At 39.1% G+C, this 24,032-nt stretch overlaps 1 protein-coding gene across 1 annotated transcript; it reads right to left on the bottom strand.

The window, feature by feature from the left end:
* Positions 1-411: 411 nt before the first annotated feature.
* LOC134214288 (all trans-polyprenyl-diphosphate synthase PDSS2-like) lies at positions 412-22,272 on the bottom strand. Its single transcript, XM_062693695.1, has 4 exons — positions 21,866-22,272; positions 1,744-2,070; positions 940-1,349; positions 412-882 (listed from the first exon to the last, which is right to left on the bottom strand). Exons 1-4 carry the CDS (start codon positions 22,255-22,257, stop codon positions 611-613), a joined length of 1,401 nt encoding a protein of 466 aa, XP_062549679.1. The 5' UTR covers positions 22,258-22,272; the 3' UTR covers positions 412-610.
* Positions 22,273-24,032: the final 1,760 nt, after the last annotated feature.

The raw sequence follows: 24,032 nt of genomic DNA, 5'->3' as shown, positions 1-24,032 counted from the left end.
GTAACCAACCAGATATCCAGATGTTGGTGCATATGACGACATGTAAAATTTCCTTGGATTACCACTGTCTCTACAATTCATTGTTTACAAAAAAAATAAAACATCGAATAAGCGTAATAGGTGCATTTTGCATCATTCTCTTCCACATTATCATATTCGTTTGCATCCTGAATCGTATAGCCTTGAGTTTTGAATATGATTTCACACCCATCATTAGACATGCTCCCGCTCGTTACAACCACGTCTTCTATCTCTTGTAACTTTTACCTTTATATGTACTCTTTAATAAATTTGAGTTTCAGTTTATGCTTACTGGTGTTTTTGTTTTCATTTCGGAAGATTGGATTGGATTGGATTTGGATTGGATTTGGATTGGATTTGGATTTCTTTCAAATTGAATATGAGTTGTCCTTGAGTATAATAAAATAACAAAGAAAAATTTATTCTTATTCAAAGTTACAATTCAGTTGTACACATATATACACGCGATACGAATATTTTATGCATCATTATTCTAAAAAAACATCCAGTTGTAAACACTGACAGAATATCTATTATATAATTAGCATAATCACATACAGGGACTTATATCTACATTGAGGTTCCATTGTTACAGTTGCTGCATCGCCAGTATGATGTTCTGCAGTGCCGTCTGGGCATCGGTCGTCGGAAACCGGTCCAAAACATTCATCGCTGCCATACTGTGCTTCTTCTGGAGGTTCCTGGTCTTATCCAAGCCCGGCCCGCGGATGATTTCCTGATGCAGGGCAGCGTAGTCCACGTCTTCGATTGAATTCTTGCCCGGTTCGATGAGCTCGTAAACGCTTGGATCGAACTCCAAGTGAAACAGAACCGGAGCCGACACCAGACTGAAGGTGTTTCCTGTGAAGATCGAGGGCATTATTGCGATTTAAGCTTAGGTGAAAAATAAAGTCTTACCTAGAGGTAACTGATTGAGCAGAAACGGTTGCAACTCGATTGACGCTTGCCAAGCCAAGGACATGTGCTTCCCAAAGAGGTAACCCTGTTTTTGCAATTCTTCTGGATGACCAGCAAGCATTAGAGCGCCGTGGCAACTTTTGCCAAGCAGGCTGCCCCCGCCGAGGACGTGCCGCAGGGACCACTCCTTTTCCGGATGTCCCATCACTCCTTCAACACGCATCGGTTCCATGTTGTCGCGTACGTCTCCAAAGTCCAGTTCTTCGAGTGTGCATTCGTGAGAGTTCGTACCGGGAGGCGTGTCCGGCTTCGATGGGATCGGGTTGTTCTGGTCGTCACTTTCACCAATAAAAGCCGATTCTGCCAGGTCTCGGTAAGCGGATGTCATCAGCATGTTTAAATCTTGGTTTCTGTTGGAAAGTAAAATATGTTGAATTTGTTTTTCATAGTCTAACGGCGTAGATTCAAACACTAAGCTGCGAGAGTGGGGAATTGAAAGTCAATTAACGAAGAAAAATTGAATTGTTCTATACATTGAACGCGATCAGAGGTGCTTAGATATTGATAAATTATTCAAAACTACTTTTAATTATCGTATCGTCGTATCGGGAAGTATTTCACAACAAAAAACATCGAACCATTCTACTTCAACGGTATGAATATCAGATAGAAAATAATTCAATTTAGGTATTTGTGAGTCACCACATCTCTCAAGCCAGCTGTGTCGATTACGATAACGAAATAGATAATTAAAAATTCAGGGTCATTGTAACTTTTTTCCGAATTCTGAAGTAGCATACTAACCTCAAGGAAGCGATTTGCTTACTGGCGTGCGCCAGTAAATAATCTCCTCCCAGAAGAGCGATTTTGTTCCCAAAAACCATGTCGCTGTCGCCGCTCAGATTATTTCCCGCATTGTCCATCGATTGCAGATTGATCACGCCCTGATGGATCAACTGGGAGCTGCGGATCATTTCCGTAACTTCGGCCAGGGCACGCTGCGAGTGGAGTACGCCGACGCTGCGATCCTGGTCCATTTCCGGAACGGAAGCTGTGTGTCCAGCAGTTTTGGATATCAGCAGTATGATCAGTCCCCATGCCTGCTGGCTTTTGTCGTTGTAGATGAGCGATCTTGAATGTGAACGTGGACATTAGAAAAATTACTACACTGGGATCGGTTTTTAGGCGGATTGTTTTTGGATTTATCAAAACATTGAGTTGACCCCACGAAGAATCCACAAAAATTCAGATTGTATTTTAAAAGATGTGTAAATTACGATAGATCTAGAAATTGATAAAATCTATCCGCGTAAGAAGGGACCAAAGTCTCACGAGTATATAAAACATGTAAGATGCAAATGCCGATTTCCATCGACCAATGAAGCAAAAAATAAATGCAACATTTTTCGCTTGCAACCAGTTCCATATACTATTGTCTTATGTTTTGTCCTTGCTCTTTTTGCTTATATACGGTATTGGTTCATGCATAATCTAATTTGAATCAAACCTGTTGCTAAAAAGCATCTAGCGAATTTTAAATTTTGATCGTCTGAATTGGTGTGTCGTATTGACTTGACGAGACATATCCACCAGAGAAACTTTATATACGAATACAACAGTTTTCGAATGTTTTTTTTGTTTTAATAAGTTTATAACCAAAATAAACGATTGATTACAGCATGGAAAAGAAAAGAAAGGAGCAGAACACTTAATATAAGTAATGTTGCACAATAACTTTTTCTGAATTGTATATTACAATAATTCCAGATTTTAATGTTATCAACAAACTCATGAAACATATTGGTTAACAGTTTTTAGACGAAGACTTTTTTAACCAATTAAAATGTGCAAAATGTGTAAGTAGGGTAGAAATTAATATATCAATTTAGAAGGAACTAACGTTAGTCGCAAACAGGTTTGTTTTTTTTAACATGTGCACATCGAGTTGAACGAAAAGTCTCTAAACATAGTTTTGCGATAAGATCATGAATATTCAACTCATTTTTTTTACTATTGATTCATTGATCATTCAACTAAGCATTTTATCGTGTAGGTATTTTTCGATTAGTTATTTATGGATTTCACAGCCTAGGTTGGATGTGGACAGTGCCCAAATGATTGAAGGTTTGCCACTTGCCTGAAATGATGATCATTCATCATCATGTGGGCAAGATGCATCATAAATGAGTTGAAGTGCACAAGCATAGGGAAACAAGACTATACGATGTTCGATGGCCTTTACGCTATGGCGCGGATTTAAATGTTGCCCATGCATGGTTCCGCATACCCATCTAACCATACATTTTTTATTGGGGTTTAGGTAATAAATCTGTGAATTCTCATGTGTTTCTTCTACACGTTCCATTTTTTGGTCAAATAAATATTCAGATTGATGTGCCTCGCCACTTTTTTCGCTTCAAAGTTCATCTAATAGTGAAAATTTTTATCATTGGAACATGAATTTCGAACATTCGTCATATGGAGCTTTATCTGAAACATTTCCTTATTCTTGCATACAAAAACTAATTTCATAGGAGCAGGAGTACATATCAAGGACATTATAATTGTCTAACAATGAGATAGGTAACGTTGCAATTTAGCGTTCAATATGGTGTTCGGAATTTGAATCAAAGTGTTCGGCTTTTGAGACAAAGTTTGTCAGAACAAAATCAAAATAATTACAATAATTAAAATATAACGCGCTTATAAAGCGCTTATATGAAAGTTCTATTGATTGAACCCGGTGGAAAGCAACCCGATGGAGACAATTGATCTATCAAAATATTTTAATTTTGGTGCCATAAAGACCTCCGAAGTGAAAAATGGGCTTAAGTGTTCGGTACAAGATTTCCCGTTGAACGCTATTTGAATGTTTAAGTATAAATGTTTCGCTAGGGTGCTTATGTGTTTCAATGGTAGTTCAGGACTGCGGCTGGTGACTGCTGTTTGTTGAATTATTGGAGAAAGTATCGAGTTTAGTTGGTCATAAACAAGGGATGGTTCGTCGTTTGTTGATTTTCCTTGAAAACGTGGAGTAGAATACTGAGTGAATTCTACAATGCACAATGGTCCACAGAGCGAAATTAGGTGGAAATAGCTATTTTGAGCCACAAAGAGCAGAGTTAGAATAAAACTTTGTTCTACAAAGTTGTTCGTAATAGTAAGGACCTTATTTGGGTGTTGGTGAAAATTAGGGTGGTCCTTATTTTCATGAAATGAAAAAATCAACTTTTTTAATTGCAGAAAAAGGTATAAACATTGTTCTGTAAAGTTGTAGTCCAGCTCATTCCAATCATTTTGCTAAAAAAATGTTTTCTGTAGCTCTTAAAATGACGGAATTAGAGCATTTTTCCATTTCAACTTAGGGTGGTCCCACAAAAAATAGCTTTTTTGTTCTAACTTTTTTATTTCTAATTTCTCAGTGAAGTAGTCTTCAGACGACTTTTAATGCTCTTCAAGATGCCACTTTCCGTGATAGTAGCTTGCCGATATCTTGCGCAGATAAAAAGTTATTTGCATTTTTTGGCCTTTTTTTAAATGGCAATATCTCTGGATGGCGCAGACATAAATCGTATGTTTGCCCATCATATTTGAGGTTATGGCTTTCAGTCATCTTATGCTCAAAACGGGTTTTACGTTTTTATCCGACGCACAGTGGGGAAAAAGCGACCCAAAAAGGTACCTATTTATTGCGGCTACTTGCTGCGGTAGAGAAATACCCTTCCTTAAGGGAAAATTCACGACAAATCGATTGGTGCTATTTTCGTTCACCGGAAATTATGGGAACTGGCCGTTTTGCCCCATTTACCCCTAAAAAACATATTTTTTCTATGGGAGCTATACTTAAAAAACGATTGCGGCTAACTACTCCTATGTTTACTAATGCTAATTTTGTAGAGAATACGTATGGTAAACATTCCGGCCCTGGGTCGTGACTGGAAGGGGCTGTTTTGCCCCATTTTCCTCTGAAAAATGCATTTTTTCTATGACAGCTACTCTTTAAAACCGATTGCGGCTAACTACCCCTATGTTTACTGATGCTATTTTAGTAGAGAATAAATATGGTATGTATTTCGACCACAAATCATGACTGCAAGTGGCTGTTTTGCCCCATTTACCCTTAAAATCATATGTTTTATATAGGAGCTATACTTAAAACCGATTGCGGCTAACTAATCCTATGTTTCTAATGTTAATTTTGTAGAATACATTATAATAAATATTCCGGCCCCGGGTCGTGACTAGAAGGAGCTGTTTTGCCCCATTTTCCTTTGAAAATGCTTGTTTTCTATGACAGCTACTCTTTAAAACGATTGCAGCTAACTACCTCTATGTTTTCTAATGCTATTTTAGTAGAGAATAAGTATGGTATGCATTCCGACCCCAAATCATGACTGCAAGTGGCTGTTTTGCCCATTTACCCTAAAAACTTATTTTTCTTATGGCAGCTATACTTAAAAACTGAAAAAAACACAATCGGTTTTAAGTATAGCTCCTATATAAAATATGTTTATTAGAAGTAAATTGGGCAAAACAGCCATTTGCAGTCATGATTTAGGGTCGGAATACATACCATACTTATCTTCTACAAAAATAGCATCAGTAAACATAGGGGTAGTTAGCCACAATCGGTTTTAAAGAGTAGCTGTCATAGAAAAAATGCATTTTCAGAGGAAAATGGGCAAAACAGCCCTTCCAGTCACGACTCAGGGCCGGAATGTTTACCATACGTATTCTCTACAAAATTAACATTAGTAAACATAGGAGAAGTTAATCAATCGGTTTTTAAGTATAGCTCCCATATAAAATATGTTTTTAGGGGTAAATGGGGCAAAACAGCCACTTGCAGTCATAATTTAGGGTCGGAATACATACCATACTTATTCTCCACTAAAATAGCATCAGTAAACATAGGAGAAGAATGCAATCGGCTTTTAAGTATGGCTCCCATAGAAAAAATATGTTTTTTATGGGTAAATGGGGCAAAACGGCCAGTTCCCATAATTTCCGGTGAACGAAAATAGCACCAATCGATTTGTCGTGAATTTTCCCTTAAGGAAGGGTATTTCTCTGCCGCAGCAAGTTGCCGCAATAAATAGGTACCTTTTTGGGTCACTTTTTCCCCACTGTGCGACGTTTCGGTTACATATATTGTACCTTTATCAAGGAGTTAACTAAGTCCCGTTTTATTGTTACATTGTCTTAGCATAGAACGTTTTGTCACAACTTTATGTTAAATCGCCCCCTCTATTTTTCGGTAGGGGCTGCGAAATTTGAATTTATCCGGGCACCAGGAACTATCGTGTAGTACGTTTTTAGCGCCACTTCTATTCTAATACGTCGGATAAAAACGTAAAACCCGTTTTTGAGCATAAGAATACTGAAAGCCATAACCTCAAATATCACCATCATAGTCGATCTCTCCTAGAAAATTTGCCCATCATTTCAAAAAGTAAACCCTAAAGTAAATCATATCAAAAAATCAGATAGGTGTTTTTCTTGTATCTCGAGTAACATCGGTTTGAATTTGTTGTTTTAACCCTTTCTCGTACTCTAAGGTATGTCGAAAGGTCCAACCAGAAAGTGTATGATTTTTTTCAATTCTCAAACATCGAGCCACAACTGATGCCCAAAATGGATAAAATTCCTTGAAATTTAGAAAAAGGCTTCCACCAGGACCCTTACAAAAAAGAATCGAGTACCATAAAACAACTTGAACAACGTATATGTAGGGGAACTATTCGGTTATTCCAGTCCTTCCACCATTGTAACCGCGCAAACGGCTGGCAGTGGCAGCACCACCTGCCACATCCACTAGTGAGTGGTCTCTACTTCCTCCCTCTGGATTTCGTCGGCAGCCGGAGAACGAAACGCTCTCCCCGGAAGAATCTGCTCAGAAGAATCAACTGGTTTCGATCTTCTCACAGCTTACTACTCGGCTGTTCAGTTGCAGAACTCTTGACACTTTCATTATTGGAAATGGGTGATAGAGTGGGCCTGGTCAACTGGAACTGGTCTGCTGTAAAGGTTCCAGTTGAGTATTATCGAGGCAATCTGTGTAGAAATTGCCACTTCTGTCGGCCTCATCGCGGTGTTTACTAGCACCTCACTCTCTGGTGGTGGCAAAATTTGGCTCCTCGGTAAACCGGCTTCAGACCCAGGCCCAAATGAATTAGCACTGTGCGAACTGGTAGCGTCCAGCGTCGAGACGTGCCCCAAAACGCCTGAAGCAATAAACAGGTAGTTGAGTTCCCTTGAGGTGATTTTGGTGGCCCGGGAATAACACGTACCAAAGGCTCGACAGGTAAGCAACACCCTAATCACTACGTTGCAAATTTCAAAAACCAAGCCTCGACCCATTCCACCTCTGATATAATTAGATAACAATGGCTCTATGAGTCGCTTGATAACTTCTGTAAAGAACACCGCTGGAAAAGGTCGTAGCTTGGTGAGCTCGGACAGCCTAGGACCAGGGTTCAGATTCATAACTCATTTATTCGACAACAGGTTTATCCATTCATTTCATCGGGAGATAAACTCTAATGAGCTTGCAATAGATCGAAATTTTGTTATCCTTTCCCCTTTTCGCAAAAAAAATCATAGGCTTCTTAATTCGCCTCTCCAGATTACATCTGATAATGCGCCATAATAAGTCAAAGGTTCAATTGAGCAGCGTTTCTGTTTGCTTTCGAACAATTCAAGTGATGGTGGGGTGGTGTGGTGTGTTATGTGCACTGATTCAAAATACAGTCGCCTCTCCACATCTCGATATTGAAGGGACCATCGAGATAGGGAGAGATCGAGGAATGGAAGGAAAATTGAAATGGGTACTAGATCCAAAAAAGCTTGTTGCTATGAAAAACGACAACAAAACAAATGTCATTTCTTATTGTTGATGTGTTTGTTATTGTCCAGAGATGGTCTAGTAGCCTAAAAATTTGAACATATCGACATAAGGAGAGTGAATTCAGAACAAAATATCCTCAGAACACATCGAGATAGAGAGATATCGAGATAGGGAGGTTATCGAGATGTAGAATGCCCGAATGTATGTAGTTTGAAGGGACCGAGCAAACCATCGACATAGGGAGAGATATCGAGATAAAGAACATCGAGATGTAGAGAGTCGACTGTATATCATAATTATTTTGGTTTCCGTTCTCACAACGGCCCAAAATATTTGTGTACATGCTTGAAACATTTTCCGGGAAAAGTAACGAGAAAAGAGAATTTGTCGACAAACAATTGAACTATCCGATTTTTTTCGACCTGTCAATCGTTTAGTTGGTTGCGGCGTCGCACTCTAGATCGATTTCAGTTGGAGCTTGAAAGTTTTCTTCGGAACTTATGAAAGTTTTTTTTTGTATTTGTTTTTTTTTTTTTCTTTATTTGAGTGATTTTTAAGTAAAGTACAAAGTTCATCACTTATTTTGTATTTGTTCAACTTTCTCAGCAAAATGTTTTCATATGTCAAAACCAGGGTTGTTAACGTTAATTAACGATTAACGCCGTTTCGTTAATCCGTTAACGTTAATTTCAACGATCAACGATATTTCCGTTAACCTTTATAAAACGTTTATCAACGGTAACGGTAACGCTCTCCGTTAATTAAACGTTAACGGCTGCGTTATTTTACACGTTAATGAGTTGTTAGAATCCAATTTTGTTTCCAGTTTTGTTCTTTTATTGGCAAGAGTTTTTGTTTGCCAACATATGTAAAATTTCTCAATAAATAAGGCGATTTGACATACAAAAAAAAAAAATACAAAAAAATTAGGATCATGATCATTAAGATCATCAAAATTTGTTATCAATAATAGAACTTCAATACTCATCTACTTTCATTAGTCAGATGACGGTAATATGTTACAAGATAACAATGTATTTTATTGGCAATTAAAAGTGAGGTTAGGTTTCGAAAAATTTCAAAACTGGAATCAAAATTTACGCTCTCCTATCACTTCAATTGTGAGAATCCAAGCAGGGTTTTCATTACCAAACATAATCTTCCATTTCAAACACAAGAAACAGTGCATATAATGCATTAATGCATTAATCATCAATTTGTCGAATGATGATCATTCATTTGTCACCTCACTTTTATCTGCCAATAAGGGACTAGCAGACTCGTCGAACTTCGTTTCGTCTAAAATTGATTTATCCTCTGATTAGTTCTCGAGTTATGCAGAAATTAGTGTTTCATTGGCATGGGAGCCCCCTTTCCAAAGGGGGAGGGGTCTCGAACCATCTTAAAAACCTATGAAACAAAATTCAGTCGAAACACCACAACATATGTTATTTACCCAACGTTTCGGCTGGTGGATTGCCCAGTCAACACAAAATCGTATATGATGCAACATAAGATTCTAAAGTGGAGGCGATATACGTACATATTGTATGGGGAAGTACTTTAGCATCTTATGTGACATCATATACGATCTTGTGTTGACTGGGTGTGTATTTATCAGTATTTTTCTCCTGACACAATTCCCGTGTCGAAATGTTTTATAAATAACATACTCGTTTTACTAAATGAAGACTGAGTAGCCTTTTTTTACTAGAATTTGCACTTGAAGTTCTTAGTTTTTTCAAAGAAATCATTGATATTTTCCCGAAAATTTCAGTGGAGTTTCAACGTGGTGAGCTGGATGGTGCGAATAGAATCGATTTGGTTCTCAAACTGAAGCCAAACTTTTCTATTGTGCCGGAGCCAAACATTGAAGATTGTGGTTATGTTCGTTTCAGATCCTATATTGAGAAGTATTGTTATTATTTGGGAAAAAATAAAAATAAACTTAGATTGAGTTTTGTATTATTTGTAACAAATGTTTTAGAAGGAATGCAATTAAAAAGCACTCGTTACGAAATTTCACGAGATTTAACAGCTGATTGGATCAGGAATGTATGTAAACCATCGTAAAGTTATGTAGAGTCTCGCGCCTTCATGCAGCATGGAGAGAGAAATTCGAAGAGCGGGAAATGTTTGACAGCCAAGTAACTGCAAAATAATTTTGCTTATGGGATTGATTTCAAAATATCCCTCTACTCGCTTGAGAGCAGAAAAGCGGCTCTATCCGCAGCACCCAGGTGGTGAGCTGGAGATACCTATCGGAGAATTTTGCGGATTTCTGCGAATTTGAATCGGCGTGGAAAATCATAGTTCAGCGGCGTGACCAATTTTAAACGCCGGCGCGCCGATGCAAAATTGTCGGCAGCGGCGGCATGCCAAAAACTGTCGGTGGCGGCGGCGTGGCGCGGCGGCACACATCTCTAGCTGCGAGTGGGCTGCTGCCATCCAGGTAAGAGGCGCTCATCGAGTGTAGTGAGTCAACTACTGCCGTAGCGAGGAGGAAGAAGCAAGTTGAATATAGGTTATTAGATTGCAAAATTTCTTCTTTTTCGTAATTTGTCCATCCGAAGTCCGAAGGTAACTGGACTGGTAGTACCCTACTCTATGCCACCCTATAGGTATAATTATATGAGAGGAAGCTTAAAGCTTTTAGTTAAGAAAACAAACAATTATTATTGAAACTTATAAACCCCAGGACCGGTTTGAACCAGGTTTGGTACACATGTTCTCTATCTTAAGCAAACGGTAGGATAATGAGATCATAATATCAATATATGAAAAAATTACATCAACTGCTGAGATCACAAATTACTAATTATCTCCACAAAACAACAATGGAAATATTTATGTTCGTCTATATAGAGTTCCTGCAAGTGCAGACGTTTGAGTACTATGCTCATATGACTTGCCTGGTACCAATCAAGGCACTGCTGCGCAGAGCGCTCGATATTAGGAAAAAGAAGGGTCTTATTGTCGAGCTAGAGGGATGTGAGCTAAAATCCACCGATGTCCACAAGATCGCTTGTCATGACCGGACGAGAAAATACTGGGATCAGCTCTGCCTGATCTACCTAGAACATGAATCTACCACGCGGAAGGAGCTCAAGCAAATCAAAGCCATCAACTGCATTGTTGTTGACTGGGGGCGCTACCGACCTGTTTATTGTGATGTCACACAGTCCACCAACTGTTATACACAGAGGCGCATCCACGTTCTGAGTCGTGGGTAGGACCAAGATTTTTTTATGTACAGGTTATCGACTTGTCAATATCCCCAACTCAGCCATCATGGATTTTTGTATGGAATTTATGCTCGTTTATTTACGTTTTGCACTGAAAATTTCTGTTTCCCCCGCGCTGGTTATTCCCAGCTTCTGACGAAGACGGATAACCTGTACATAAAAAAATCTTGGGTAGGACAAATTGTAAATGTCGATTTGGGTCGATTTCTGGTATAAGCTTTAGATCTAATCGATTAGCACGAATTCGTGGGTGTTACAAGCCTGTACTTTAGTATGAGAGTAGCATCACTTCCATCCGTTTCCACAAAGAACTGCATCTGTTACCACAGAGGTGCAGAGAACTCTACGACCTCTCATAGTTTCCACGGGAGGTTTTGGAGCTGTTAGTGTGGAAGGTATAACAATAGGATTCGTTCCAGTATAACGTGAAACACAGAAAGAACTGACTAAAGGATCTTTTCGGACAGAATACGGTACAAATTTGACGAATTCCTTACCATTTTCAGGACAAATATTGTTTTTCCAAGATTGTGTAAGGATTGCTCAGAAACATGACATACATCTTTGAATTCCTACGATTATCAAACATTTTTTCCAAGCTTCCAGTAGAGGTCATGGATCACAGAAATTTGTATAAATATTCAATGGGTTCAATCAATTTATTTGATTTTTAATTCATGGGCTTAATCAATTTATTTAATAATTATCATTCAGAAATTGTTATGGATCTACCGATTCAAAGCAAACATCCAAGAAATCGTATGATCGTCTAAAAATCTTTATGAGAGCTCAGAATTCATCACGCAGCAGATCTGTTTGTGGTTCTTCAGTTTTCAATTAATCTTTCGAAGTTTGTAGAAAACCTTTTTCCGTGGGTTTCTAATAATCCATTTAACGTACTCTATTTATTATTGATTGTTGATTTCAGCAACTATTCTTTTACCACTGGAAAACTTTTAGACCAAAGATGTTTTCGATCAATTAGTAACCTGGGTTCAATTATTTAGAAGTGTGTCAATTACTCATTCCAGAGGCTGAATTACAAAATGTGTTAGCTGAAACTCATGTGACATAGACGAATATGTACGTTATGTGGAAGATATTGATTTGAAAAATGTATTGGAAGTAATACTTTCCTTCGATGGGACTCGACTTCCATATCTTCTGGTACGCTAGACTGGTGCTTTAACCAACTAAGCTGGGAATGACCTCGTCGGCCTTCACCCAACCTAAGCTACTGGGCTCCGAGTTGCATTCCCAAATTGGGACGCATAGTTAATCACTCGCAATCATTTCAAACCAATGGCACACATGTTAATGGGAGCTGATACACGTCCACATTAGAGGAGCGTGAGTATTTAGAATGTCTGGCGGCTATACACATTCTTCATCAGCAACGGTACTGATCAAGTGAGGTTGTGTAAGCATTTGCCAGTCGGTCGTCAAGCTCAGACAAATGCTTACACAACCTCACTTGATCAGTACCGTTGCTGATGAAGAATGTGTATAGCCGCCAGACATTCTAAATACTCACGCTCCTCTAATGTGGACGTGTACAATACACATGTGGAAGTATTGGCTTGAGAAATGGATTGCGAGTGATTTAACTATGCGTCCAATTTGGGAATCTCGAGCTCGTTCAGTAGCCGCTAGGTTGCGAAGGCCGACGGAGGTCCTTCGTAGCTTAGTTGGTTAAAGCACCAGTCTAGCGTACTGTAGGGTCATGGGTTCGAGTCCCATCGAAGGGAAAGTGGTTACCTCCAATACATTTTTCAAATCAATATCTTCCACATAACGTACATATTCACACATGAGTTTCCATAACATTGTAAATTAACGTCCAAGTCGGGTGGTTTAATCCCCGGAAATAGGCAATTAACTTTGATTGAACTGAACCTGAGTTGCGTGCTCTTGCCTACGCAATGCGGTCGGGTCTGAGCTTGACGACCGACTGGCAAATGCTTACACAACCTCACTTGATCAGTACCGTTGCTGATGAAGAATGTGTATAGCCGCCAGACATTCTAAATACTCACGCTCCTCTAATGTGGACGTGTACAATACATATGGAAGTATTGGCTTGAGAAATGGATTGCGAGTGATTTAACTATGCGTCCAATTTGGGAATCTCGAGCTCGTTCAGTAGCCGCTAGGTTGCAGTGAAGGCCGACGGAGGTCCTTCGTAGCTTAGTTGGTTAAAGCACCAGTCTAGCGTACTGTAGGGTCATGGGTTCGAGTCCCATCAGAAGGGAAAGTGGTTACCTCAATACATTTTTCAAATCAATATCTTCCACATAACGTACATATTCACACATGAGTTCCCATAACATTGTAAATTAACGTCCAAGTCGGGTGGTTTAATTCCCGGAAATAGGCAATTAACTTTGATTGAACTGAACCTGAGTTGCGTGCTCTTGCCTACGCAATGCGGTCGGGTCTGAGCTTGACGACCGACTGGCAAATGCTTACACAACCTCACTTGATCAGTACCGTTGCTGATGAAGAATGTGTATAGCCGCCAGACATTCTAAATACTCACGCTCCTCTAATGTGGACGTGTACAATACACATGTGGAAGTATTGGCTTGAGAAATGGATTGCGAGTGATTTAACTATGCGTCCAATTTGGGAATCTCGAGCTCGTTCAGTAGCCGCTAGGTTGCGAAGGCCGACGGAGGTCCTTCGTAGCTTAGTTGGTTAAAGCACCAGTCTAGCGTACTGTAGGGTCATGGGTTCGAGTCCCATCGAAGGGAAAGTGGTTACCTCCAATACATTTTTCAAATCAATATCTTCCACATAACGTACATATTCACACATGAGTTTCCATAACATTGTAAATTAACGTCCAAGTCGGGTGGTTTAATCCCCGGAAATAGGCAATTAACTTTGATTGAACTTACAAAATGTGTTGAATGGTGAACTTCTAGTGCGAAGGTTTTCTACAACTTAGTAGTTCGTTGTTTGAACTAATTACAGCAACTAAAACTAAATGATTGATATTTTGTTATCATCTATTATAAGTTATTGCAACTAGCGTTTTAACTTCGTTTTTAGTTGAATTCAAAGAATGACTTGTTAGGCAGAGCTGTAAAAAAACCTTCACGCTAAAAGTCCAGCGTACAACACATTTTGAAATTTAGCCTGTGGTATGAGTTATTGACAAACTATTAAATGATCGAGCCCGGATTGCTAAATGATCGAAAACATTCTTGCTTTAGACATCCTGAGCGCTATCGGGATTATAAAGCATCTAGATTCTATTCCTTTAGAATCCCAGAAACGTCTATGCTTATTCTGAAGACTCCGATTAACTTTGAAATCACCATTTGATAACGCACAGATTTGTACCAGTCAATGAATTCATATGTTCCCACCATAATCATGGGTAGGACAGTGCTTTGACTGTCCCACCCAGGCAAATTCATGCGTAGGACATGTCCTACTTGTCCCACCCACTTCCGGAGCCACTGTATACATTTGACCCCCATCTCACCGACCAGAACAAACATCGAGCCACAACTGATGCCCAAAATGGATGAAATTCCTTGAAATCAGAAAAAAGGCTTCCACCAGGACAGCTTACTATTCGGCTGCGCAGTTGCAAAACTCTTGACACTTTCATTATTGGAATTGGCTGGTAGGGTCAACTGGGCCTGGTCAACTGGAACTGGTCTGCAGTAAAGGTTCCAGTTGAGTATCATCGAGGCCATCTATATAGAAATTGCCACTTCTGTCAGCCTCATCGTGGCGTTTACTAGCACCTCATCCCTGATCAGTCTCTGGTGGTGGTAAAATTGGGCTCCTTGGTAAACCGGCTTCAGCAGGCTAAAATAAATTAGCACTAGTAAACTGGTAGCGACCAGCGTCGACTATGAGACGTGCCCCAAAACGCCTGAAACAACGAACAGGTAGCTGAGTTTCCTAGAGGTGGTTTTGGTGGCCCGGGAACAACAGGCTTGACAGGTAAGCAACACCCTAACCATTACGTTGCAAATTTTAAAAACCAAGCCTCGACCCATTCCACCTCTGATATAATTAGATAACAATGGCTCTATGAGTCACTTGATAACTTCTGTAAAGAACACCGCTGAAAAAGGTCGTAGCTTGGTGAGCTCGGACAGCCCGCCTAGGACCAGGGTTCAGATTCCTAACTCATTTACGCGACAACAGGTTTATCCATTCATTTTATCCGGAGATAAACTAGTAGTAAGTAAGTAAAGGAGATAAACTCTAAAGACCTTGCAATGGATCGAAATTTTGTTATCCTTTCCCCATTTCTCAAAAAAAATCAAAGGCTGCTTAATTTGCCCCTTCAAGCAGATTACATCTGACAATGCACCATGATAGGTCAAAGGTTCAATTGAGCAGTGTTTCTGTTTGCTTTCGTACAATTCAAGTGGTGGTGGGGTGGTGTGGTGTGTTGTGTGCACTAAATATATCATAAATTTTCCGGGAAAAGTAACAAGAAGGGAGAATTTGTCGACAAACAATTAAATTATCAGATTTTTTTTCAACCTGTCAATCATTTAGTTGGTTGCGGCGTCACACTCTAGATCTATTTCAGTTGGAGCTTGAAAGTTTTCTTCAGAACCTATGAAAAAGCAGTATTTTTACATTTGTTCAACTTTCTCAGCGAAATGTTTCATCTTTTCATATATGTCAAAACATAGCCGATCTCAAGACGAATCGACAAGTGAGAAATTCTATCCCTTTGTGAGTTGTATTGCCTCAAACAAAATGCAAACTCATTTTTTTATATCGATATAGAAGAGAAGAGCAAACTCATTTATTTTATATACAGATATAAGAGAAGAGATAGCCCTTTGACAACCAAATTGTATAAACCTGTATAAACTATTGGTTTTGTGTGCGTCATGGGAATTGGTCCATGTGCTCAAGTATTTTGTTGCATACTTCCTCGCTGGAGAACATGAAAAATCGCACTCAGCTAATACGATCAATCCTGGGGTTTTATTCAAATGAGCCAGAATTCCGAAGCCATCGTTAGTCCTTCCTAATACGCACTCATTAAGGAGTGGAAGAATTTAAATGACGAACTTTCAAATCTTCAAAAAACATGAATGCCTTAGGTTTCGATATCATATTTAACCTTGAAATCAAAATTTTGCTTTTCAGTTCTTCGGGTACCTTTCACTAATTTTTACTTATTATCCCCTCCTAATAGGAAGTACTCCTGGAAGTCAACGAAAGTCATCCCAATCCGTAAGGGACCGTACACCTATTACGTAAGCAATTTTTCTGGGTTTTCGTCCGTCCCTCCCACCATGTAAGATTTTTTCCATACAAAAGACCTTTAAATTATATGGCGCATTAGATATTGACAGACCCCCCCCTCCCCCATAGGTGCTTACGTAATATGTGTACGGCCCCTAAGCTGTTTGAAAATTCTCTGGCGGACATCTCAACATCTTAATTGAGAAACAGATTGATTTCCGACACGGTCAATCAACTGTACGTACATCAATTGATCCGAGTTACCAAAAGGCTTAGATGGAACAAATCTGTCTGCAAAAACCTCCGCACGTCCATTGTGGATGTCGAATCGAAGACAATGTTTGAAATGACGGCTTGGTGTACAAACTACATGGTCACAATTTTCCCAGACGCCTGGTAGAAACTATTCGTTACTTTCTGTCCACGAGGACATTTTAGGTCTCTATCAAAGGAGTGATTTTCAATACGTACAACATTATCGCAGACGTCCTCCATATCTTCGGGTCCCTGCTGTATATGCTGTCTACTTCCGACATTCCAGAAACTCCATAATCCCGAGCAGCACAAGTTAGTCAAACATTGTTGAAGGAACTGGATTGTGACTGAATCTGGTCACATATAAGTTACAGTAGCCTATGTAGAGCATGTGTGCTGCTAGGGATGCAGCGTTCTGTCTCTATTCGCAGTTAATACTTATCTCATCTACAAAGAAAGAGTGATCATAGTGCTCGTGGCAAAGCTCTAACGAAGTCTGGATATTTTAAAGGAATACCTCACCAGCTAAGACCCAGCTCATCATTTTCTCTCACCCAATATCGCCCATGATTGTTCCGGCAGAGGATTGTAAAATCACCCTCAATGGCTCAACATTGTATTTGACCAATGAGCCAGAAAATCCTGGCTTGACAACAAGATATATTTCGTCACTATCCCCGTGATTTAAAACGATATGCGATAAAAATTTGGTATTTTATCACGATAAAAATAAACGATCGCAACAATAAGAAGCAATTGCTTATCGTTGCGGTACTTTCTGAAGCTCAGTCCTATTGTTGCGGTATTGCCTGAATTTCTTGTGGAGAGCGGTACCATAAACAATAACCCTAAAGGATGCATTTTTCTTATAAAAGATTTTTGGTTGGTTAGACACATGTGTCACACAAAAAAGGTAGCACGCCTGCCCAACCTTTTCAAGCAACGGCATTTAGTTTTACAGAATGACTTGTTTCAAAGAAAAACTAAACACGATTTATTTGCGTTTGAACAATCTCTTTTGTGTGCTTATTTTTTTTTTCTTTTTACGTAGCAGGACATGGAATTGTTGGCTTCCTTTACATACTCGACGTATATTGATTTCGCAATCGGTGATCGAATTTCGCAAGCAGATAATGAAGATCAACAATTACTTTTTTCTGCTTTTATTATTGATGGGATTTGTTCACACAGATATGTTCTTCTTAGAAGAGAAAACATCTTTCAAAAGATGTGTCTTTCTGAAATTCTTATTTGAGCATGCATTGGAGGTCTATTATCTCCATTTGAATCATTCCAAATATATCTTTCACATCATTAAACGGTGTTGAGGAACTGTGTTCTTAAAAATTAGCGAATAGGCTTGAATATTTCTGTTAAAAGGCTTCGACTGTTTTCTACAGCATTAAAGTGTATCAGTTGTCGACAATCAATTGTGGGAAATTGTGTAACCAGTTGAACTGTCTAAGACCTTTGAGATTTTCGTGTTTTTGTGTTATGTAATATAGAGTAATGTACAAAAATAACAAGAAACTGTTTAAACATGAGTACTGCACATCAAACAACACCCACTGTGCAGAACGCAACCACATCACGATAGTGCTACTACTCATAACCAGACACCGCATAAAAGGATATGGATAGTCAGCCATTATGGGTGGTAAAATCGAGGAAACCATGGGAGATTAGCTGGATTGGTGGATGAGTTCCTGGTTATCGAGTTGAGCGACTTAACCGCCATTGCAAGAACCATTAGTTCGCATCTTTTGTATAAAAATGACGTGAATGCGACTACCCGTTAGGATAAAGGAAATTACTTAAGCTATTTAAAGCAATATTAGCGATATTAGAGCGAGAAAAACGGAAGTTAATATTGGGAATCATCCAGGTAATACCATCACTAATCTGCTCCTCGATCATCCACCGCCATCGTTAACCGCCAAAAACTTAACCCATCACCATCCAGGATCCCGGTATTTTACTTTTCAAATTGGTGTCGGCGTTAACGACTTGATCGTTCCTGGAACCATCAACCTGGAGACCGCGTGAAAATCCGCGGTTTCGTTCCGTTGACGTCCTGTGTCTGATCAACCCAGTGTTACAAGTCAGCAGACAGTGTCAGTGGCCATTTTGTAGCAGTGTTAGCAGTTAGAGTGTTTTCTTGGCCGCGATAATCAAGCGCGTACGCCGACCCTGAGGAATTTGAATAAGGGGGGTTTCATTGGTGCTGGGCAGGGATCGCCCCATAGTTACAATTCAATTTTGTTTCAATAGTTTGCAGTAAATTGAGTTTCCTGAACGATTCACAGGCTTTCTACACAATGAATAAAAATACGTGTGTTACAAATATATGGGCAATTCATACAGGTCTCAATAGCTTTCCCCAGATCTATACCTGTGATAGTCGTTTCCTTGATTGAGATCAAAGCTGCTAATTGCTCAGTAATTTGAAGATGATCATCAATTTCCCTTATGAAGACAGCTACCTGTGCCTTGTTTTTTACGTTCAGTATTTTCATCGATTTTAAGCAGGCAGATGGATTTTTCACGTAACGTAGTTTTCAAGCCTTCTGTGAAAACTCTCATTCTTCGCTTTGCTTTACGACAAAAAACTGAAAAAGGCTTTTCTTCAGAGCACCATATCAACAAGAGCCGATATACATTGCCTAACAAGTCCCGTCCGTCCTGGAAAGGTTTCATCTGTATTGCCAAAATATCATAAACTTCGTGCTTGCCCAGATTTTACTGTTTAATTAGTAATAACTTTATTATTAATAAATAATAAGAAGGAGCTTCTCGAGCCAGCTTGAAAAGCTTTCGAGCCGGTTATGAAGTATTTTTTTCTTAAACGCCGCGGGCCACAAAAAAAATGGAGCAGCCCTGGACTAGAGTATGCCAATAGAAAGGGATCACACTTCTGAACTCGAACAAAATTCTGTCGAGTATTCTGTTTAACTGACTGACACCGCTTGAGGAGTCCTTTGTCATCAAATAACAGGCAGGTTTTCATGAGGGCCCACGTGTCAGATGTTTAGTCTACGGATGGTCCCTTCTAATTTCCGGGAGTACAATTTGCTGACTCCCCTTGATTTCAAAGCAACGTTTGAACCAGTGAAAAGAAATGAAGCAGATAATGTCTGAACATGATTGTCCGGTGATACTGATTAGGGTGATACGCGCATCACTTGATAGCTCGAAATAAAGTATTCGGATTGCAGACGAAGTGTCAACCTCGTTTGTGACCTTACACACATAGATCTGTCTCATTTTCCGAATTGAATTAAATTTAACTTAAAAATAACAGTTCGGAAATGAAAAAAATCAACCGATTATGAGCATGGCTGGTGCTACCCAACAATACCTGTAAGACATCTATCAAAAATTATTTGATATCTAACGAATGTAATATTACTTTACAAGCAGAGCTATTTTATTTTTTCACACTGTCTTTTTTATTACTTTCTTTGAAAACTAGATTTGTGCTTTACCACAACCTGTGAAGTTCCAAAAATGTATTGGGTGAGGGTGACCACTTCCTTCAGTGAGGTTTGAACCCACGATTTCAGTGTGCTAGATAGGTGCTTTCCCTACTAAGGTACGAAGGACCTCCGTATCCTCCATAGCTTAGCGGATACTGATATGATTCGCGAGCATCAGGAAGAGTACACTTTTGGAGGTGAAGCCCACCTATGTAGCACCGAGACCAAATCTTGCACCAATCAGAACTGGGTATTCATTAACTGATTTTCTTTTCTAGCCAAAAAAACAACCTTGACATTATTTGATTTGCTGTATACACCATCGAAAGGAAGCTCTGCTATGCATATTATTCTGTTTTGCATTGCGGTGTTTCTAAATAGTTGTACGAACAAACCGTCGCGCGTGTATGGTTTACTGATTTGCAATGACCTTCAAAATTAGTTGTTCGGCATAATATTTAGTAAAAGATTTCTACTGCGTGGCACTTATACAAAATGGTACCTAAACTCACAGATCAATTGTATTTAAAGGATTTTTCAATGTTATTTTATTCACTTAGGATAAGCACAAGAATTGAAAATGTACTTTCTTGTCACCGAATGCAGCCAAAAACCCAAGTACATTGCAGAAACTAATTCTAGAACAAAAAGGAAATTAGGAGTAAACTTTGATAAACCAATAAAGCTTGGCGAATTGAGGTGGCGTCGGTCTGTGTATGTTTGTAGGTGGCATTCACTTATTTTGAAGACACTTATATTTGTTACACGCAACATTCAGTGGGAATCTCACAGTATTTTTTTTTTTGTCTTTATTAGCGAGACTTTTAACCCTAGGCTGAAAACAGTACATATAAAATAATGTGAAAAATGAAATTTATTGTTTATTATTTATTATTAAATATCAGTTCTTTTTTTAACATTTCAAAATAATTTTCTAGTTTCACGTTTCTAGTAGTCCACGAGAAGAGCATCTTTATTCCATGATGGATAAATAACTTGAAATTCGAGATAATCATAGCAAATATTGAATATAATCATGTAATAAAAAAAAACAATAACAATCTCCAACCTATTTATTTCTCATTTCTGAACTAATGTTTTAAATTTTCAACATATTAACACAAGCTTTTCTATAGAATAAAGCCAACATTCCTATAATGATTGTTTAGTCCATTAGTAGAAAAAGCGATTCAGGAGTTTGAAGGAACATTTAGATATAATTTTAAAATAAATTCCGCGTAAAAAAGGAAAAAAAAGTAGAGTTTTTTTTAATATTTCATACATACATACATACATGTCAAAAAGTTTATACTTTTCAGCAATAAAAGCATAGCCGTATAAAAACAGTATCGAGCGTACCTGATTTTCTGGCTTTATTATTTCCTCTAGATTTGTTCTATCACTATGATCGATACTGATTAGCCATTTGCTCTCGTTGTCTTCACTTACACGAATAAGCACAATTAGGTTGTCCTTGTGGAAACCAGTTTGAATATGCACACAAACCACTTGCCAAATGGACGTGTAATAGATTGTTGTTCTGTACGTAAACGATGCATATTCTGAAAGCGCAAAAACTCCACATCCTTGATCTAACGATCACCTCACGTTCAGCTCGAAACACAACTATTGGGCGACCTTCATCGAATTCTTGAGAATCACCTCCTCTCGAATGCATAACCAACATTCGCTTTTTTGCATCACAACACTTCTGTGCGTCTATTACCTAAGATTTTTCAAACAGTGGCTTAATTATCCACACGATCGCAAAACCCATTCGATGTGCCATCACCAAACAACCGAAATCCTCTCGTTTCACACCGCCAAAAAAGCACGGCCGCGTGCTGATTAGTAGCGAAGGCACTTACTTGGCGGACTTGAGCAACGGATGATTGCTTCCAACCAGCTTTCGGAGATGGAGCGCCACATTGGCGATTTCGTCACTGAGCAAAAACCGTAGATTCAAGAACGACGTCGGATAACCCACGATCTGTTCCGCTTCGCTAACGGCTCGATTGAAGTCATGTTTCTGGACTGCCTTCGTTTCTGCCTTGGCCAAGGCCAACTTCTCACCGGCCCTAGAACTGGCACTAATCCATCGCACTTGTTTTGGCGGTTCACTGCACGTCGCCACGGGACCGGGCCCAGAACCGAGTGCGCCCAGAACCGAGCAGTTCCTGAGCAGCAGACACCGCGAAGCGACCATCCTACTGAGAGCCATGATGTAGACTGTGCCTTTTGAATTGCCCACCGCGCGCATGTTGGACGGACAACGAGACGGCTGAGTGCGCGCCTTCTATCATTTGCCCGCCAAAGTACATGCACGCTTCTCGTTAGCTTTCAGCAGTCGGTGTTTGCTCACGATTTTTTTTCCGTTGACTCGTTGCTGGCTGCTGACGGTGGCGCACCACGGTGGAGGACCTATGATTTCATCTGAAAGGCCGAAGATCAAATCGAGCATCAAAACCCACGGTGCGATGGGTATTACATGCAGAGGGTAGTCGGACGCAATGTACCCAATGCAGCCGTCACAAATACTGTGGTATTATTGAACTTTACTGAGGTCTTTTGGTAATAAATTGTTCGAAGGTAATGCAGTTCTGCGGGCTTAAACTTGGTAAACATCCTAAATGAGGCTTGTAGTTAATGGATGAATAAATAAACGGTCGGAGACTTGCCAAAGCGCACCAAGCGCAAATGTAAAATAACCCAAATTTATGTACAAGTTTTGGGAAACAGCTCCAGTTGATTACAAAACGTATCGAATGTACCCCAGCTGAATAACTGAGGATATTCTATAACACATGCCTGCATAAATAGAGGAGATATGCTTAAAATGCAGTCAGCTAATGCGAGTCTGTGCAATTTGTTGGTTAACACGCTGAACTATATTACAAAACCGAAACTTTTAAAGACTGCCATTAAAAAAATAATGGTAACAACATCCATGATAAAATTTTCTTCTTTGTGACAAGGATGTTATCGATCATTCAGTAATTAGCGTTCGAACATTTAGTAGTTTATCAATAACTCATTCCAAAAGCTGAATTACAAAATGTGTTGTATGGTGGACTTCTAGTGCGAAGGTTTTTCTACAACTCTGTCTAATGGTTCGTTGTTTGAATTCCACTAGTAACGGAGTTATAGCTAAAGTTTCAGTAACTTAGACTAAATGATAAAAAATTCCAATTATTTAATTTAAGTTACTGCAACCAGCGCTATAACTCTGTTATTAGTTGAATTCTAACAACCAACCACTAGGCAGAGGTGAAGAAAAACCTTCGCACTAGAAGTCCACCATACAACACATTTTGAAATTCAGTTTCTGAAAAAAAGTTATGGATAAACTAATTGATCGAACGCAAATTACTAAATGATTTGATATTGCTTAATGATCCATGCTTTGTGATAAAATAATAAATAAAAATAAATAAAATAAGCGTTCATTTTTCAAGGTTTTTTTTTCACTAGATAATAGTAGTTTGTGTAACTAGCTGCAGAAAGTTGATTTTTTCGGCACGAGTTATATAAATATTACTATTGCTGAAAAATCGAGTTTGGCAACGGATTGCGCACGCTCTTTTTTGCAATGACATAGTCCTGAATCACTCACTCGGTCCCGCCGCTCTTAGGAACGACACGCATGGTGTTTTCGAAAGTGTTGTACTTTTTACAACGGTGCGACCCCCGAAAGGTTAATATGATAAATTTGTACCAAAAGGGTACAGTCTAATTCAATTCGCGTGATCGTTCTTGCCCATACATTATGTTGCTGCAGAGAACAATCAGATTTCATGTTATATTGCATAGCAGGACATACCATGAAGTGATAGATGATCCTGCCTTTGGACATTTTTGATGTCATGTACATCAAACTATTGCATTTATTACGCGACGCAGAGAATATACTATTCAAACACTTATCCAAGCTAATTCAGCAAAATGTAGTCATGTAACTACTGTTCGGGTTTGGTTTTTCATCACAGCTTGACAGCGGGAGCCATAACTTGACATGGTTGTGTACTATGAATAATT

This window comes from Armigeres subalbatus, chromosome 2, assembly GCF_024139115.2.
Source record: "Armigeres subalbatus isolate Guangzhou_Male chromosome 2, GZ_Asu_2, whole genome shotgun sequence".
NCBI lineage: Eukaryota > Metazoa > Arthropoda > Insecta > Diptera > Culicidae > Armigeres > Armigeres subalbatus.
The sequence above is the reverse complement of the archived record's forward strand: the minus strand, read 5'-3'. Positions and strand labels throughout refer to the sequence as shown.

Coding starts and splice junctions, on each gene's coding strand:
- LOC134214288 (XM_062693695.1), bottom strand. CDS start 22,257: ATGCGCGCGGTGGGCAATTCAAAAGGCACAGTCTACATCATGGCTCTC. Junction 1,350..1,743: donor AAGCAAATCGCTTCCTTGAG/GTTAGTATGCTA, acceptor ACTTTCCAACAG/AAACCAAGATTTAAACATGC. Junction 883..939: donor GCTCAATCAGTTACCTCTAG/GTAAGACTTTAT, acceptor CGATCTTCACAG/GAAACACCTTCAGTCTGGTG.